Below are 19,216 nucleotides of genomic sequence, written 5' to 3' on the forward strand. Positions count from 1 at the left end.
CAGAATATGTGTCACCCATGTCATCCCAGCACTATGTTCACAAACAAGGGCTGCAGCCATCCTGGCCTGTATACCCTGCCTGCCCGGCTGCAGCTGATCACTGGCCTCAGTGGTATATGGCACAAGAAAGCTGAAGCCAGTGATTGGATGCAGCGGTCATATTGTGTGGATCGGCGAGGATGAAATGGGCTAGCATACATTATTTACACAAGTAAAAAAAAACAGGAGTATCCACCTTCATTGTAGGCAAGTACATTTTGCTTTAATTTGCTGAGATCAGCATCTGTCCAGAGGGGTCAGGAAAACTTTATAAGTCCCCATTGATGTCCGATTGAAGGGATTCCAATTTTTTTTTTTTTTTTTTTTTGAATGCTGGTGATCTCCAGAAACACCAATATTTCCTTTACGTCATATACATATAGTACGATGAAGCTAAACCTGGCCGTTTCCACCATTTACAACCTAAATCTGATGGGTTTTCTTTTCAACAGGACACAAGTGGACGACAACGGCTGTGCATCCCGGCAGGACATCAAATGCTGCACCCTTCACCTCGCTTACTCGATGCTTTAGTTCTGTTTCTTTGCGCATTTCGCCATGATATTTTTTTCAGGGAAGATGGGAAGGACTACATGGGATATGCGGCTCCAGACTCCGCTAAACTTGTCCTCGTCCATCCCGTCATGAGAGGCCTTGGCATTTAAGTCAATTAATTTTTGGGTTAAAAACGATCTCACCTTCTCTTCCAGATTCATAAATGAAATGTCCTTTTCCAGGGTTGCATCATCCAAAAGCACCGTGAGCAGCAGCGCCACATCCTTGAACATCGCCGATTCGTGGTCACAATATTTGTAGAGTATCAGCAGGGACCCGGCGGGCAGTAGCTCCAGACGATGCAGCACCGCTGCCCGGGATGTGCCTTGGAAACCTGCACTGAGACCATCATCGATGTGTTCTTTAACCTCTTGACTAGTTCCAGATGCATAGTCGGATCCAGAGATCACCGTGTAGCCACCACCAAGGGAGGAGGAATAGACATCTGCAAGCCGAGTGCCAAGGCAGCGCAGCGTTTCTTCTGCATCCAGGGCACCCGCGAGGAGGATTATAGCCGGCTCGGTGATCTCCTTCCAGCTTTGCACGTGGCGTTCCAGAATGATCCTACTTCTTCTCCACATCTCCTCAGTCTGGTTGGAGAAATTGCTGGAGAGCATCGCAAACTCATTCTTGAGATCCTTCTTGTCTTGTGGTTCGCTTATCAACTTCATCTGACTGGCAATCTTCTGGAATGACTCTGGTAGGAGGTAAAAGACAGCGGCAGAGCCGACGAGCAGGATGAGGAGGGCCAGGAGTGAGAATTTCATGCATCTTCCTGAAGAAGAAAAAAAAAAACAAGCTAAGACATCTGGTGCGGATTGAAACAATATGCCTGATTCCTATTCTATTTTTATGGCTATAAAGTGGGATCCCACAGACGCTCATTAAGATAAAAACTTTGCCCCAATATTTACCTTGAGAGCAAATATTAGCGTAAAACCCTCGATATCGACCCGTACATGTGTGATCTCTCTACATACAGACGCATAGCAAAGGTCCAGATTTATCTCGCTGCAATGGGACCAGAGGGGGTGTCGGATAATCAGTGACCATAGGAAAGTGCATATGGCCAATTTGGAAGGGTAATCATAACGCTAAAAGAAAGCTTTAACATCAGATCTGCCTTTTTTAATGGGATCTCCCAGGGATCTTTCCGTACACATTACATTCTAGTCCTATATGCCATATTAGAGATGAAAAACAAAACAGTCAGTCATTCATCAGTTTACTATCTCTGTGTATACACATTAAATACATACATACATACATACCAGAAAAACAGATGAACGGCCTGGTGGGAGCAAATACTGTAAAAAGAAACACAGGACTTAGAACACATATCTATGGAATATGGATAACACACAATATCTACATATATCATATACACAGACCAGTGGGACCTTACCTTCCTTCCTATCACTTTTTGATGGATAGTGGTTTATTTTATTGCCTTCAACATGTCTGGGATAAAAGGTATCTGAGAAACAAACAGAAATGAAAGAGGATGCAGAGGACAACAAAGTAACCTTTCTATAAGCTACTAGATGAAGGGGCTTTATGGGACTTTGGTATTAATGGCCTGTTCTAAGGATATGGGAGGTCTGATTTAAGGAGCTGCCATAATTAAAAAGGCCAAGGTCATTACGTTTTTACTCATTAAATGTGTATAGATGCATGTAACGTAGTGTGAGCAGTTTAATGTACTCGCCTACCGCTGCCCTCGCTGGCGTTCAGCGCGGTTCTGCTCCGCTACTCAGCGACGTCACCGCTCTGCAGTCTCTCCAGGTCACGCTGCGCCCCACGTGACCCAGAAGTGGCCTTATAACGAGGCGTTATAACAACAGTCACTGAGAAGCAGAAAAGCACCACGCTGGGCTGCGGAGAACACAATGATGAGTATATTACCCCACTCACTACATTACATGCATGTACACACACATTGAATGCATAAAATACGTAACGGCAGAGCTTCTTTCATCTCATAAACCCTGATGTACATTAATTACACACAGAAACGCGTCGTCTTCTCCATGTACCTTTTTGCTGTTGATAACCAATTCTCTTTTCTTCTTCATCTATGATGTGAAAGAGAACAATGTAAGTGTTTATTATATACACAATACTCACAGATTTAGTGTATTGTTTTGTCAGTAAACGTTGATACATTAATAAAGGGGTTGTCCAGAATTAGACTGTCAGTCTCCAGGAGACAGCAGCAAAGCCTCCGAGTGCACGTCCACAGGCTCCTGCCCCGTCAGCCTTCTAGTACAGGTGATCAATTAATGGTACTATAGTGATTGCACTATATGTCATTTACTAATTAAAGATAATTAACCCCTTTACGCTCCCAAGCCTGTTTTCACCTTCATGACCAGGCCAAATTTTACAACTCTGACCACTGTCACTTTATGAGGTTATAACTCTGGGACGCTTCAACATATCCCACTGATTCTGAGACTATTTTTTCGTGACATATTGTACTTCATTAGTGGTAAAATTTCTCCGATATAACTTGGGTTTATTTGTGAAAAAATTTGGAAATTTGGCGACAATTTTGAAAGTTTCACGTTTTGTGCCCTTAAATTAAGAGTCATGTCACACAAAACAGTTAATAAATAACATTTCCCACATGTCTACTTTACATCAGCACAATTTTTTAAACAATTTTTTTTTGTTAGGAAGTTATAAGGATTGACAACAAAAACTAAAATAAAAAAAATATCACATTTTCCACAAATATCTATATTTTTTTTAGCCCCAAATTTTATTATTATTTTTTTTTTTTTACAAGGGTAACAGGAGAAATTGCACCATATATTTTGTTGTGCAATTTTCCCTACGTACGCCGATACCCCATATGTGGTCGAAAACTACTTTTGAGGCACAGTGCAAAGCTCAGAAGTGCCATATTGAAGTTCAGGTTTTGCTTCTATGGTTTGAGTCCATGAGGTGCCAGACCAGGAGAGCCCCCCATAAGTGACCCCATTTTACAAACTACACCTCTCAATGAATTTATCTAGGGGTGCGGTGATAATATTGACACCACAGGGGTGTCACAGAATTTGATACCATTGGGAAGATTTTAGCCACAGATTTTACATTTTCATAAGGAGAAATTGGTAAAAATGGCACCAAAATGTGTCCCACAATTTCTGCTGAATGTAGAAATACCCCATATGTGGCTGTACAGTACTGCTTAGCCATACGGAGAGACTCGGGAGGAATGGAGAGGTATTTGTCTCCTAAAGCGCAGATTTTTATTTAACAGTTTGCAGACTCCATATACAGAGCCCCTTAAGTACTAGAAGGGCAGAATCCTCCCTCATGTGACCCCATTTTGGAAATTATAACTTTGGGACTTTATCTACAGGTGCAGTGACTATTACAAGTACGCCGCATCCAACCCGCAGCGTTTACTGATCGTATGCCCTAGAGTTGAGCAAATTTTTCAATATTCGGTTTGGATTACGATTGCCGGCGAATATTGTATTTGCAATATTCACCAAACACCATTGGAGTCAATGGCGGTAAAAATGATCTAATAGGTTTGGAAACGATCGTGAAACATAAATTCGGCATGGATAGAGCACCAATATGGCAAATTCAGATTCTGAGATAATTTCCAAACATAATCGCTCAACTCTAGTCTGCACGTTCCCCGAGAGGTCAGTCCAGTAGACAAAAGCAGATTTAACTGATAAAATCAAGCAACTTTGTAATACATCGCAAGTATACTATTGATTTATTAAATAAAACCTAAAACAGCTATAACTCTTTAAGGAATTATTCCTAATGACATTTTATTTATTTCTTTTTCTATTCTCAGACAACCCATCTAATAGTAATACGAGGTACAACCTGCGGACAGGCAAGGTCATTTTTTTTTAAAACAAAGGCTTATTTTCTGTAATTCTGGACAACCCCTTAAGCTTTTAAAAAAAAAAAACTCACATACCATCAGAAAAAGAGGTGCTTGCTTTAGAAAAGTGATGTTGTAATATTGTAGTCTCTGCAAATAAATTGGACAGTCAAAACATAAGAATATATATATACAGGAAATAAACTATGTGGTTCTGTTAACATACAAATATTACACATACAGTGCAAAAAGAAAAAATATATATAGGTTTGTCTCTTTCTGGATGTTGTTTCTTCTTTTCTAGATCACCCAGTGGAAAGAAAAAGTGAGCAATGTGGGTGATAGACATTACTGATGTATAACTGCAGGCAAGCACTGTCTAATCTCCCCCCTCAGTAACATGAGGTTGTCACTAAATGCCTCAAAAGGAAGAGATCCGTCATAATAACCCCTTACTATCCTTCACCCCTAAAAAAAAAAATGAAATAATAGATAATATTGGGACAGGCTGATCATCCCGGCATCATTAAATATGGGAAAGGAATTACTTTCAGTAATTCCATGTCGATTTGACAGAAGAATGCTCTGTAGAACATCAATCTTGTGCAAGCCTAGATAGGTCCACCAGGGTCTTCTCCGCCATTACTTTGATTGTATCAAGCTATCGTGTTGCTGGTCTAACTCTTAGCTTTGTTCCTTCTATTCTTTCGATCATGATGTCTTTCTCCAGTGATTGATCTTTTTGTACGATGTGTCCACAGGCAAGACATAGTTTGTGATCTTGTCTGGTTTGATTTGTTCCAAACTGATTAACCGACAAAGGGTGAGCTTGATGGATCAATGTCTTTTTGTGTAACCACCTCAATAAAAGCCATTTCTCCACCACCTCCAGTTCAAGGTCATTACGACGATGAATCAGTGCTACATCCTCCATACACAGCGCCCAATGAAGCGATCTGCGTCCCCCGCACACACCGTGATCACAGCCTAGGCTTTTCCTCCCCACTAGGTGCACAGGAATGATGACCTACCTGTGACCGCTGCAGCCCTTCCCAGTGTTCACCACAGTGCCTTATCCTCCTTTTAAAGCCCTGGTCACAGCACTGTGAATGGACGCCAACAATGACCTTTTCCTTTGCACCTACTGGTGTGCCCCCCTATAGCAGTGCACCATACCCCACACTGACAAACTCCAATGTACAGGACTACTAGAATAATGGGAAAACCAATCACAGATGCATGAGCTAGAAGAAATGCTTCTATTCCAACACATGAACTTCTCAAAGTACCTCTTGGCTTTGATTGAAAGCGCTGATAGACGTATGGCTCTTTCCCACGATCTGTGAATTATACATTAAATAAAAAAAATTCTGTGTAGATCAGTGTTTTACTGAGTAACAACCGAGATAATTCACATATGATAAAACCGCACAAAAGAGTTGCCTGCCCGTTTGTAATGCAGTGTTCCCTTATTTCATTTCCTTCCCTCTGAAACACCATGCAGAAAGTGCTGTTTTAACTCGCTAGTTCATGCGCTTTTAAAAGCTGCTTTGAACTGCTGCTCTAGGAAACATCCGAGTTCTAACACGATTTTCTACACTAGTTGTTGAAATTGCACGTTAACAACAATCGTTAATTTTAGGCATCTGAAAGCCCACCAATATCTGGAAGAATTTGGCATTTTTGTCTTATAAATGCAGGTCGTTCAATTACAGATCTCATCTGTAATCTTTCTGTATCAACTGTAACATCCGGCGGTTGTTATTAAAGGGGTTCCCATTAAAAATAATACATGGCTAAAAGGATAACAGGATTTTTGGTTGCTTACTGTAAAATCTGTTTCTCAGAGCCTTCATTGGGGGACACAGGAACCATGGGTGTGTGCTGCTGCCACTAGGAGGCTGACGCTATGCACAAAAAAGTTAGCTCCTCCTCTGCAGTGTACACCCCACTAAATGGCATTATGAACTTCAGTTAGTGAGAAAGCAGTAGGAGAAAAAACAATAAGGTTGAAATAATATAACCACAAACATGAAAACTGTAAACATGAGAACAGTCATAACACCGAACCACAAAAACTGAATAATATGGGCAGGTCATGTGTCCCCCAATGAAGGCTCCGAGAAACAGATTTTATGGTAAGCAACCAAAAATCCTGTTTTCTCTATCACCTCATTGGGGGACACAGGAACCATGGGACGTCTCAAAGCAGTCCCTGGGGTGGGAAAAAAAAAAAACAGACTTCCATCAGGTCAGAGGACTCACCACTGCCGCCTGCAAGATCCTTCTCCCTAAGCTGGCGTCCGCCGAAGTGTAGGTATGGACCTTGTAAAATTTGGCGAACGTGGATGGAAGACCAGGTTGCCGCTTTGCAAAGCTGTAGGGCGGTGCACCAGGAGGCGCCGACTGCCCGGGTAGAGTGAGCTTTAATCCCGGGAGGGGGCACTCTGTTCTTAACCCAGTAAGCCTCCAAAATTGCAGTTCTGATCCAGCGAGCAATAGTAGCCTTGGAAGCCGGCAGGCCTCTACGCGTGTCATCAGGAATGACGAAAAGAGAATCCATCTTCCGGAAAGAGGCTGTTCTAGCTAGGTAGATCCTCACCGCCCTGACGAGGTCCAGCTTGTTCAAGTATCGCTCCAGAGGATGAGTCGGAGCTGGACAAAAGGAAGGTAGAACGATGTCCTCGTTGAGGTGGAAACCACCTTAGGAAGGAAGGAAGACGGAGGCCTCAGGACCACCTTGTCCTGGTGGATAACCAGGAAAGGACGTCGGCAAGAAAGGGCCGCCAACTCGGAAACACGCCAGATAGAGGTGATGGCCACAAGAAAAGCCACCTTCCAGGATAGAATTGACAGGGAGACCTCCCTGAGAGGCTCAAAGGGGGAACCCCCTCAGAACCTCCAGCACAAGATTAAGATCCCATGAATCCACAGGAGCCCTGTATGGAGGGACAGCATGGGCTACTCCCTGAAGGAAGGTCTTGACCTGTGGCCGAGAAGATAATGTCTTCTGGAAGAGAATGGAGAGCGCAGAAACCTGGCCCTTTAGGGAACTAAGGGCAAGGTCCGCATCCAGTCCTGCCTGAAGGAAGGCCAAAATGGAAGGAAGGGAGAAGGACATAGGTGAAACGTGGTTGGACTCGCACCAACGGAAGTAAGCCTTCCAGGTACGATAGTAGATCCTGGAAGACGAAGGCTTCCTAGCCTGGATCATAGTGTGAATCACCCGATCCGAAAGGCCGGACGCTCTTAGAACTGCAGTCTCAACAGCCACGCCGTTAAAGTGAGCGACCGAGAATTCGGGTGGCAGATCGGACCCTGAGACAGCAGATCGGGTCTGTCTGGAAGCCACCAGGGGGCGTCCGCAAGAAGATTATAATAATAATAATAATAATAATAATAATAATTTTATTTATATAGCGCCAACATATTCCGCAGCGCTTTACAACTTATAGAGGGGACTTATACAGACAACAGACATTACAGCATAACAGAAATCACAGTTCAAAACAGATACCAGGAGGAATGAGGGCCCTGCTCGCAAGCTTACAAACTATGAGGAAAAGGGGAGACACGAGAGGTGGATGGTAACAATTGCTTTAGTTATTTGGACCAGCCATAGTGTAAGGCTCGGGTGTTCATGTAAAGCTGCATGAACCAGTTAACTGCCTAAGTATGTAACAGTACAGACACAGAGGCTATTAACTGCATAAAGTGTATGAGAACATGATGGAGGAACGTGATTATGTTGTTGTTTTTTATTAATAGGCCACACAGGGATAATTAGGTTAATGCGTTGAGGCGGTAGGCCAATCTGAACAAATGAGTTTTTAGTGCACGCTTAAAACTGTGGGGATTGGGGATTAATTGTATTAACCTAGGTAGTGCATTCCAAAGAATCGGCGCCGCACGTGTAAAGTCTTGGAGACGGGAGTGGGAGGTTCTGATTATTGAGGATGCTAACCTGAGGTCATTAGCAGAGCGGAGGGCACGGGTAGGTTGGTAGACTGAGACCAGAGAGGAGATGTAGGGTGGTGCTGAGCCATGGAGTGCTTTGTGGATGAGGGTAGTAGTTTTGTACTGGATTCTGGATTGGATGGGTAGCCAGTGTAATGACTGGCACAAGGTAGAGGCATCGGTGTAACGGTTGGCGAGGAATATGATCCTGGCAGCAGCATTCAGGACAGATTGGAGCGAGGAGAGTCTGGTAAAAGGTAGGCCAATTAGTAGAGAGTTACAATAGTCCAGACGAGAATGAATAAGTGAGACAGAAAGAGTTTTTGCAGAGTCGAAAGTAAGAAAAGGGCGAATTCTGGAAATGTTTTTGAGATGCAGATAAGAAGAGCGAGCCAGTGATCGGATGTGGGGGGTGAATGAAAGCTCGGAATCAAGGATGACCCCAAGGCAGCAGGCATGTTGCTTTGGAGTAATGATTGAACCGCACACGGAGATGGCAATGTCAGGCAAAGGTAGGTTAGTAGAGGGAGAGAACACGAGGAGTTCAGTTTTTGACAGGTTCAGTTTCAGATAGAGGGAGGACATGATGTTAGAGACAGCGGTAAGACAATCACTGGTGTTTTCTAAAAAGGTCGGCGTGATAACAGGAGAAGAGGTATATAATTGGGTGTCGTCAGCATAGAGATGGTACTGGAAACCAAATCTACTGATTGTTTGTCCAATAGGGGCAGTATACAAAGAGAAGAGGAGGGGGCCTAGGACTGATCCTTGAGGAACCCCAACAGTAAGGGGAAGGTGAGAGGAGGAGGAACCAGCAAAACAAACAGTGAAGGATCGGCCAGAGAGATAGGAGGAGAACCAAGAGAGAACGGTGTCCTTGAGGCCGATGGAGCGGAGCATAGTGAGGAGGAGCTGATGATCCACAGTGTCGAATGCTGCGGAGAGATCCAAGAGAATTAGCATGGAATAGTGACCATTAGATTTAGCTGTTAGTAGGTCATTAGAGACTTTAGTGAGGGCAGTTTCAGTAGAGTGTAAAGAGCGGAAACCAGATTGAAGAGGGTCGAGAAGAGAATTATCTGAGAGATAGCGGGTAAGACGGGAGTGGACCAGGCGTTCCAGGAGTTTAGAGATGAAGGGAAGATTAGAGACAGGTCTATAATTAGCGGCACAATTTTGATCGAGGGAGGGCTTTTTAAGTAGTGGATGTATGATGGCATGCTTAAATGAGGAGGGAAAAATACCGGAAGTGAGGGAAAGGTTGAATATTTTTGTTAGGTGAGAGGTGACAGCCGGGGAAAGGGACTGGAGGAGATGCGACGGAATGGGGTCGCTGGTGCAAGTGGTCGGGCGAGAAGATGCAAGGAGCCTGCTTACTTCTTCTTCTGTAACTGGTTCAAAGTCAGAGAGTGAACTAGATGCAGTGGGGGAGGGAGGACAGTGCTTGGTATGAAGAGATTGGGAAATGATTTCCTGTCGAATGTGGTCAATTTTTTCTTTGAAGTAATTGGCCAGATCGTCAGCATGGAGATCTGTGGTTGGGGCCTGCTCTCTTGGGTTGAGTAGGGACCGGAAAGTGTCAAAGAGACGTTTAGGGTTATTGGACAGCGAGGTGATGAGGGTGTTGAAATAGGTTTGTTTGGAGAGGTGAAGGGCAGAGTTGTATGTTTTTAACATGAACTTATAATGGATGAAATCTTCGGGCAGATTAGATTTTCTCCACAGACGTTCGGCGCACCTGGAGCACCGCTGCAGGAAATGTGTTTGCAGCGTGTGCCACGGTTGTCGCCGTCTGTGCCGAGTTGTTCTATGTATAGGAGGTGCAGCTTCTTCCAGGGCACTTTGCAGGGTTTCATTGTAATGCTTCAGAGCAGAATCAGGACAAGAGATGGAGGAGATTGGGGCCAATGAAGACTGCAAGTTCTTCATAAGTTTCTGGGTGTTAATGGCCTGTATGTTTCTATAAGTGTGGAAAGTGGGGATTGACGATCTCTGCAAACCAAGATCTCCTGGGCCAATCCGGGGCGATCGGAATGACAGGCACCCCTTCCGCCTTGATCTCTTTCAACAGCTTGGGAAGTAAGGGCAGGGGTGGAAACAGATAGGGGAGCACGAACTGCGACCAAAGAATGGCCAGAGCGTCGACGCCCACGGCAAGAGGATCACGGGACCTGGAGACGAACCGAGGGACCTTCCTGTTGATTCAGGACGCCGTGAGGTCCACATCCGGAGTCCCCCATCAAAGACAAATCTGATAGAAAACATCTTGATGCATGGACCATTCCCCTGCCGCGAGGCCCTCACGGCTGAGGAAATCGGCGTCCCAATTGTCCACGCCGGGGATATGCACCACGGATATCACCAGAACCTTTGCCTCTGCCCAAAGGAGGATCTTAGATACCTCGGCCAAAGCCAGAGAACTCAGAGTCCCCTTCTGGTGGTTGACATGCCACTGCTGTGGCATAGTCCGTCTGGATTCGAATTGGCAGGCCCCTGAGAATCCTTTCCCAGTGAAGAAGGGACAGAAAGATGGCCTGAATCTCGAGGACATTGATTGGCAGGGATGACTCCTGCGCCGACCAACGACCCTGAGCCGTCAGGTGAGGAAATACCACACCCCAGCCAAGAAGGCTGGCGTCCGTCGTCACCACCTGCCTGTGAACTGGAAGGACCTGCACTGGGAGATGAGAGGTGACGTCAGCCACCAGTTGAGGGACCTTTTGACCCGGGGCGAAAGCCGAATCAGGCGATCCAGGGAGAAGACAGACCTGTCCCACTGTGAGAGAATAGCCTGCTGAAGAGGTCTTGAGTGAAATTGGGCAAAGGGAATCGCTTCCAATGTTGCAACCATCCTCCCCAGAACCTTCATGGCCGATAGGAAGGAGGGAAGCCGAGGACCCTGGAGCAAGAGAACTTCCCGACGAAGAATGGTTCTCTTCTCTTCGGGAAGGAAGACTCTGGACTGACTGGTGTCGTAGAGCATGCCCAGAAATACGAGGCGCTGAGAGGGAACGAGGCAGGACTTCTTCTGTTGACAAGCCACCCGAAACGGGATAGGGTGTCGAGGACGATGGACAGACTCTCGTGAGCCTGAGAAAAGGACGGAGCCTTGATGAGTATATCGTCGAGGTACGGAAAGAGAACCAGGTCTCTGATCCTCAAGATGGCTATCAGTGCTGCCATGATCTTTGTGAAAACCCTGGGAGAGGTTGTGAGACCGATCGGCAGGGTGACAAACTGGAAATGCTCCTGATGTACTGCGAAACGAAGAAATCTGTGATGTCCCGAAAATATTGGGACATGGAGGTAGGCGTCCTGGATGTCTATGGATCACAGAAATTTTTGAGCCTCCATGGAAGCAATTACCGAACGAAGGGATTCCATCTTGAAGTGTCTCAGACGAACCCTCTTGTTCAGCTATTTGAGATCCAGAATGGGCCGAACCTTGCCGTCCCTTTTCGGTACCACAAACAGGTTTGAATAGAAACCGGTGAACTGTTCTTTTTCTGGAACGGGAACGATTACCCCAGATTTTAGGAGGGAAGCAATGGCTGCAAAGAAATCCGGAACTAGAGCGGGGTCTCTTGGAGGGCGGGATTCGAAGAAACGATCCCGGGGCCGTGAAATGAACTCTATCTAGTATCCTGAGGATACAACTTCCCTGACTCATGCGTCCTCCACTGAGGTGACCCAGATGTCCCTGAAGAAGAGGAGACGGCCGCCCAGCTTGGAAGGTGCGCTGGGGTCTTGCCGTGAGTCATGCCGAGGTGGATCTTCCAGTCCTAGACATGGAGGATCTACCTTGGTAGTAGCGAGAATGCCAGGAAGGAGTGGGTCTAAAGGATACCGTCTTCTTCTCTTAACGTGCCTGTGGCCTCTGCTGCTGGTGGGAAAAGGAATTTGATGCCGCGAAGCAACGAAAAGGACCGATATTGCCGCCTAGGAGGAGGCCGGCGAGGTTTGGACTGAGGAAGAAGGGAGCTTGTGCCCCCGGTGGCGTCCTTAATAATTTGGTCCAGCTTGGAACCGAAGAGACGAGATCCCTGAAAAGGCAGACTGGTAAGGGACTTTTTTGATGACAAATCCGCCTGCCAGTCCTTGAGCAAACGGTACGACAGATGGCCACATTACTGGACGCCTGAGCGGCACAAGATGCGGCGTCCAGGGAAGCAGAGACCAAATATTCCCCAGTATGGGAAATCTGGGTGGCAAGTTCCGCCAGCTTTTCTGGTGTAGATTCGGCCAGAATGTCCCGACGGAGTTGTTTGGCCCATTCGGATATAGACTTCGAAACCCAGGTGGAAGCAAAAGTTGGGCATAGGGTAGACGCGGCTACTTCGAAGGCGGACTTCGCAAAGGATTCTATGATTCTATCGTTGGAATCTTTCAGAGACGCTCCGCCAGACAGCGGGAGGACTGTATTGGTGGAAAGTCTAGAAACTAGCAGATCCACAGAGGGAGAAGAAGTCCAGTTGGCGATGAGATCCGGAGAAAAAGGATATAAGACGCCAAGGCGCTTTCCTCTTTGAAAGCGTCTTGTCGGATTCTCTCTTTCTCTGGTCAGAAGCTGACCGAACGCAGGATGAGGAGCGAAAACCTTGGAAGGTGTTTTAGACCGTCTAAACGAAACCACCTGATCTGCGGGTTCCGTAGAAGAATCTTTGATGCCACAGGTCTGATTGATCGCTCCAATGAGACTCTGAACCATATCCATCATGCTCCAGTTCCAGATTATCCTCGGAAGGCGCATCAGAGAACGCCTTGCCTGACTCAGGGTAGGAGGACCGGGGAGAAGCCGATCGCAGAGAAGGACCGTGGGGCGAGATGGAACGGGAAGGGAAGAGGACTCAGACCGGCATTCCTGTCTGGATCTTTTGCGGCCTATAATGGGAGGCTCGGATGGAGGTTCCTGCGACCAGCTGGCTACTGCGGGAGTCTGCAGGGGCAATCTATCAAGCATGGACACAAGGGTCTGTGACACCAGTGTTAGATCCTCTACCGATTGTGACAGAGTGGAAGCCCAGCTAGGAGTGGAGGCTTCACTCAAGCGGAGTAGCAGGTGGATCCTGGGCAGTGGGCATAATGGGTTTGCTGCAGGCCTGACAGAGAGGAGAGGACTGACCTGAGGGAAGCTTGCATTTACAAGACGAACACGCAAAGTGTTTGACTAAGGCAGAATAATTAGAGGAAGAAGTGAGAGGACGAGAGTGACCTCCCTTAGAGGGAGACATGACGAACGGGTCCCTGAGGAAAATGCCAGGAGAGTGTCAGTCTGCAGTGGAGAGCTACTCACGGCAGACGAAGCGGTTTCCAGAAGGAAGAAGCTGCCCATCTGTAGATGGTCCCCCAGTGGAAGATAGCCCTTCAGGCAAGAAGGTAAAAAACTCCTGCAGCGATCCAGTTAAGGAGACCTGGGACACGTTGTCGTCCGGGGAGCCGGTGAAGATGGCGACTGTAGATGAGAACGCCAGACTGTGCGCTGAAAAGGGCGGAGAGAGGCGTGCGTGGCGCCGAAATACACTTCTGCAGCAGCACAGGGAGAGGTGGAGCTAGCCGTGCGGAACAGGAGCACCAAGATGGCGCCGGTTGGCGGAGCTAGCCAGGGGAATGATGGTCGGGCGGGAGAAAAACCCGCCCGAGGAAAAAGGAAGTGGGCGGAGTCGCGGCGCCGGAACTAGGCCCGGCAGAAGCCGGGGCCTAAATTAGATGCCGGCGACCGCGGAATAGCTGCCGGCCGCCAGGAGAAGGAGCAGGGCGGCACATTACCAAAAGGTAGTGCTCCTGGGATACCTCTGCGTCCCTTTAGAAAATCAGGGCATCCCTTAAAACCCCAGGGGGTAGTGCAGAGTTAATTCCCTAATCTGGATGCAATACTCACCTAATAAATCCCACGCCATCATCTACTACGGAAGCCTCGCTCTCATGGAATTCTGAAAGGAGAGAGAGAGGTACCTCAGTTCAGGGAAGGCATCAGACGTCCTCGTCTCTGCAACCGACAAGCTCTGGAGGGGGGCGAGTAGGTGGGAGACGGAGCAAGGACCGGTCTGAATCTCCTCAACACTCTTCTGTGTTAGGGGTCTTGGTCCTGCTGTGGGGATCTATGAGGATACGGGGAGTACACACCGTTCTCAAAGTCCACATTGTGGGATTACAGTTGTGACTGTTCACACTGTATCCCCCTCTTGGAAATCTGAAAGGGAATGACGCACATTGAGGTAGATATGGGTCTAATAAAAGACCCGTGTCCACCTCCTACTGACACTAAGCTTAACTAATAATGCCAGTCGGTGGAGTGTATACTGCAGGGGAGGAGACCACTTTTTTTGTGCATAGTGTCAGCCTCCTAGTGGCAGCAGCATACACCCATGGTCTGTGTCCCCCAATGAGGCGATAGAGAAATTTATGTTTTAGTATAAGGCAGCACTGCGTTTCTGCACGGGGTAGGGTCATGGACAAGACCTATAAATGTTAAATAGTTCACATACCATCAGAAAAAACACCACGTGCTTTAGACAGGACAGGCTGTATCTTTGTAGTCTCTGCAGATAAATTGACAAGTCAAAACAGGAGAATATGGATAGAAAAAAAAAAAAACTATGACACTGTCACAACAAGATGCAAGACGCTGTGTGCAGTTCATCTGCCGCAGATCCATCAGTAATCTGAATCATCAGGAAATCACTAGAGGACTAGTAAACCATCTGCCATGTAGTCCTCCATATTCATAAACTGCGTATAACCCCGCCCCCACCACTGGATTGGCAGCTTTGTGTGCATAGGGAGAAAGCCGCCAATCAGTGGTGGGGGCGGGGTTATACAGAGCTCATGAATACTGAGGACTACACAGCAGACCGTTTACTAGTCCTCTAGTGATAATCTCCTGCTGATAAAACTGATTTTTATCAAAACTACAGCAAGCAGCCCAGGAGGTGACCCATCACTGGAATCAGATTATGCTGCTTTAAGACTAGGAAGCAAACACTGTGACAGATTCCCTTGATGCTGCCCGGTTTCAATTGTAAAATAGCAAAGTGATGCTGATCTTTTATGGCTACAAAGTAAAAAGTCCAAAGGTTTGATCTATTTAAGTGACGTGGAAATTACTTTAAAATCCTCTACCAAATAGCAAAAATATTGTAAATTAAATTCCTGGGAAAAAAACAAAACAAAAAAAAGTTAAAATACAAGTTCTTTAAAATTCAAACATTTTCTTAATCCCATAAACCCTGATATATATTAATTACACACAGAAAAGCACGCCGTCCTCGCCATGTACCTGTTTTCTGTTGATAACCAATTCTCTTTTCTTCTTCATCTGTGATATGAAAGACAACAATGTGTTTTTTAAAATACATATTTACACAAAGTACTCACAGATTTAGAGTATAGATTTATCAGTAGATGTTGATGCAACATTATTAAAGGGGTTGTCCAGAATTAGAATACCATGGCCACTTTTTCCCCCCCATGTACAGTCCTGTCAATCTCCAGGTCACAGCAGCAAAGCCTCTGACTGTACATGCACAGAGGCTCCTGTCCCGTTAACTTTCCAGGACAGGTTCTATCAATATAACAGTGATCATTTTAGTGTACTATAGGGATTACCTCCCTAGATAAAACAAATGTCATTTGCTAATTTAAAGCGTAACCATTGTTTTAGATTTGACTTCACAAATCAATAGTACATGTGAAAAAAACATATATTACTTGGTATCAGATCTTTGGGTAATCTGCCTCTTTCTCCACCAGGACTGGTCACTCATGTTTAAGATTTTCAAAACACACAGATAAAATCTTTATTCAGTGAAGACATATTTTTACATTACTGAGTAAGGACAGATGGTGCTGATAAGATTCTATGTAGAGGGAGGAGCTAGAGGCAGAGCCCCTCCCACTTCCCCTATACATAGAATCTTATCAGCACCAACTGTCGTCTGTTATCTCAGTAGTGTAAATATCGGTCTTCACCGAATAAAGATTTTACCAATAAATTTTAAATCTTTAAAACGAAATTATCAGATCAGGAGTATATGTAAATTGCCTCTTCAGAGAAAAAAGGACTTGAACTCTATGGCGCCACCTGTTGGAAGTAGCGATCCTACAAGTCACAATCAACCCTTTAATGAGTCTTGTAATAGGACTTAGGATAAAAGCCAAATCAGTATCTCAATTCGCAGACACGGCGTTTCGGGCTGTTGGCCCTCGTCAGTGCGAAGCATTGAATGGAGAATAAGCCTCCTTACCTTGACAAGCCAGAACTGGTAGGTCACTCTCCACAAGGAGAAACCTTACCCCTTAGACCTCAGATCAGGAGGAGAAAGACGCAGATTTCTCCGATGAGATACATGACAAAGTTGATTGTTTTTATGCATAATATTGATTTATAAAATTAAAATGACAGATACTTTTTAAGGATTTCTTTAATTTTTTCTATTCTCAGAAAACTCCATTTACCTGCAATACCAGTTACAACCTGCGGACAGGCATGGTCATGTTTAAAAAAAAAAAAAAGCAGCCGTTTTTTTCCCTGTAATTCTGGACAACCCCTTTAAGCTTAAAAGAACTCACATACCGTCAGGATAAGAGACTCTTGCTTCGGAAGGGGGGTTCTGTATCTTTGTAGCCTCTGCGGAAAAATTAAGTGAAAACATAAGAATATACAACAACACAAACTATAAGCTGAAGAATCCGCACACTGGGAAGAAGCAGCTTTGAACGGCTGCTCTGCCGAGAATCTGTATTCAAATACTATTTTAGACACTAGTTGTTGAAATTGCAGGTTCATTGGGTGAATGTTAGCAAAGGTTCATTTTCGCCAACTGAAAACACCAATATCTGAAAAAAATTTAACCACGTTTGGAAGATTTTTTCTGATAAACACAGGATCGTGAACTCATCTCTCTGATCTTTCTATATTAACTGTAACATCCAGCAGTTATTTAATGGGGTTGTGCCACCATCACATATTTGCAAAGAAAATTATGTTTCTTTTTTCTTTATTCACTCCTATTAAAAATAATACATGGTTATAAGGAAATGTATGTTTTATTACAAGGATTCGCAGTGGATCAGAGGTTGGCACAGGTGTGTGTGTGTGTGTGTGTGTGTGCGCGTGTTTGTTTGTGTGTGTTTGTTTGTGTTCCTGGAAAAGACCTATAAATTCTAATTAACCTCACATACCATCAGAATGAGAGACACGTGCTTTAGACAGGGCAGGTTGTATCTTTGTAGTCTCTGCAGAAAAAAGGAGATTTTTGTGTACTCACCGTAAAATCTTTTTCTCCGAGCCACTCATTGGGGGACACAGGACCATGGGTGTTATGCTGCTGCCACTAGGAGGACACTAAGTAAACAGAAAGATTAACTCCTCCTCTGCAGTATACACCCCTTCACTGGATACAATTTCAACCAGTTCGGTAGTAAAGCAGTAGGAGCATGAACAAAGACAAACTATGTCAAAACCAAAGAAGTAACAACAAGCCAAAACAGGCTAACAGGGTGGGTGCTGTGTTCCCCAATGAGTGGCTCGGAGAAAAAGATTTTACGGTGAGTACACAAAAATCTCCTTTTCTCCTACGCCTCATTGGGGGACACAGGACCATGGGACGTACAAAAGCAGTCCCTGGGTGGGGAGCAATATGCTAATACCCCATGTACCACCAGCTTACTGAGGTACCGATGTGTGCAGAATGCGCCTGCCGAGGGCAGCGTCTGCCGAAGCCTGAGAATGGATGAGGTAGTGCTTCGTGAAAGTATGGAGACTGGACTAAGTCGTAGCTTTACAAGCTGATGTGCGGACGCCTGGTGCCGAATGGCCCAAGAAGCACCGACCGACCGGGTGGAATGCGCCTGAATCCCAGGTGGGACAGGAGTGTTCCTGACACGATAGGATTCCTGAATAGCGGAACAAATCTACTTGGCTAGAGTGGCCTTTGAGGCAGGTAGACCCTTCCTATGTCCCTCCGGAAGCACGAAGAGGACATCCGACTTATGGAAGGGAGCCGTGCGAGATATGTACCTCCGAAGAGCTCAAACCAGATCCAGAGTATGGAGAGCTTTCTCGATACAATGAGTAGGTGCAGGACAGAAAGACGGCAAGACAATGTCCTCGGGAGAGGTTCTCAAAACCACCTTATCTGGGTAAAAAATTCAGAAAAGGGGGGGGGGGGTCGGCAAGAGAGAGCCGCCAACTCAGAAACTCTCCTAATTGACGTAATTGCCACTAGAAAGACCACCTTCGATGAGAGGAGGGTGAGAGAGATGTCCTGCAATGGTTCGAAAGAGGCCTCCTGAAGAACTCCGAGAACCAAGTTAAGATCCCATGACGCCAAAGGCAGTCTATAGGGAGGGAGCACCCGGAAGACTCCTTGGATGAACGTCTTAACCGGCAGTCTGGAAGCGATCCTTCGTTGGAATAGAACAGACAAGGCGGACACTTGTCCCTTGAGCGAGCTTAGGGCAAGGCCTGACTCTAAACTTGATTGGAGAAACTCCAGAATGGATGGAATGGAAAAGACTAAGGGCAAACGTCCATGGGTATTGCACTATGAAAAGAAGATACGCCAGGTGCGATGATAAATGCGCATGGATACGGGTTTCCTAGCGCGAATCATGGTAGAAGGACCCCCGGAGAGAATCCGGCTTGGGCTAAAATCCAGGATTCAACGGCCACGCCGTCAAAGACAGGGTCCCAGAGTTCTGATGGCAAATTGGGCCCTGGAAGAGAAGGTCCGTGCGATCTGGAAGGCGCCAGGGGGTGTCGGCGACCATTTGGACGAGTTCCGCGTACCATGCTCTACCACGATG

The 19,216-nt window shown here is 45.9% G+C and overlaps 1 protein-coding gene across 8 annotated transcripts in view; it reads right to left on the minus strand.

The window, feature by feature from the left end:
• Positions 1–242: 242 nt before the first annotated feature.
• Positions 243–19,216, minus strand: part of LOC143788328 (uncharacterized) — a 65,644-nt gene continuing 46,670 nt past the window's right edge. For 2 of the 8 annotated variants that reach the window (XM_077277910.1, XM_077277911.1), the window contains 10 exons: positions 17,591–17,644; positions 16,983–17,036; positions 15,687–15,725; positions 14,896–14,949; positions 5,743–5,793; positions 4,550–4,603; positions 2,631–2,669; positions 2,000–2,071; positions 1,866–1,901; positions 368–1,369 (listed from right to left, as the gene is read on the minus strand). In XM_077277910.1, coding sequence (XP_077134025.1) covers positions 570–1,369; positions 1,866–1,901; positions 2,000–2,071; positions 2,631–2,669; positions 4,550–4,603; positions 5,743–5,793; positions 14,896–14,949; positions 15,687–15,725; positions 16,983–17,036; positions 17,591–17,644 — 1,253 coding nt within the window. In that variant the 3' untranslated portion in view covers positions 368–569. Of the gene's footprint in view, positions 1,370–1,865; positions 1,902–1,999; positions 2,072–2,630; positions 2,670–4,549; positions 4,604–5,742; positions 5,794–14,895; positions 14,950–15,686; positions 15,726–16,982; positions 17,037–17,590; positions 17,645–19,216 lie in introns of all 8 variants that reach the window. The other 6 variants (XM_077277916.1, XM_077277909.1, XM_077277917.1 and 3 more) reach the window with 4 other exon arrangements.

This window comes from Ranitomeya variabilis, chromosome 8, assembly GCF_051348905.1.
Source record: "Ranitomeya variabilis isolate aRanVar5 chromosome 8, aRanVar5.hap1, whole genome shotgun sequence".
Taxonomy (NCBI): Eukaryota; Metazoa; Chordata; class Amphibia; order Anura; family Dendrobatidae; genus Ranitomeya; species Ranitomeya variabilis.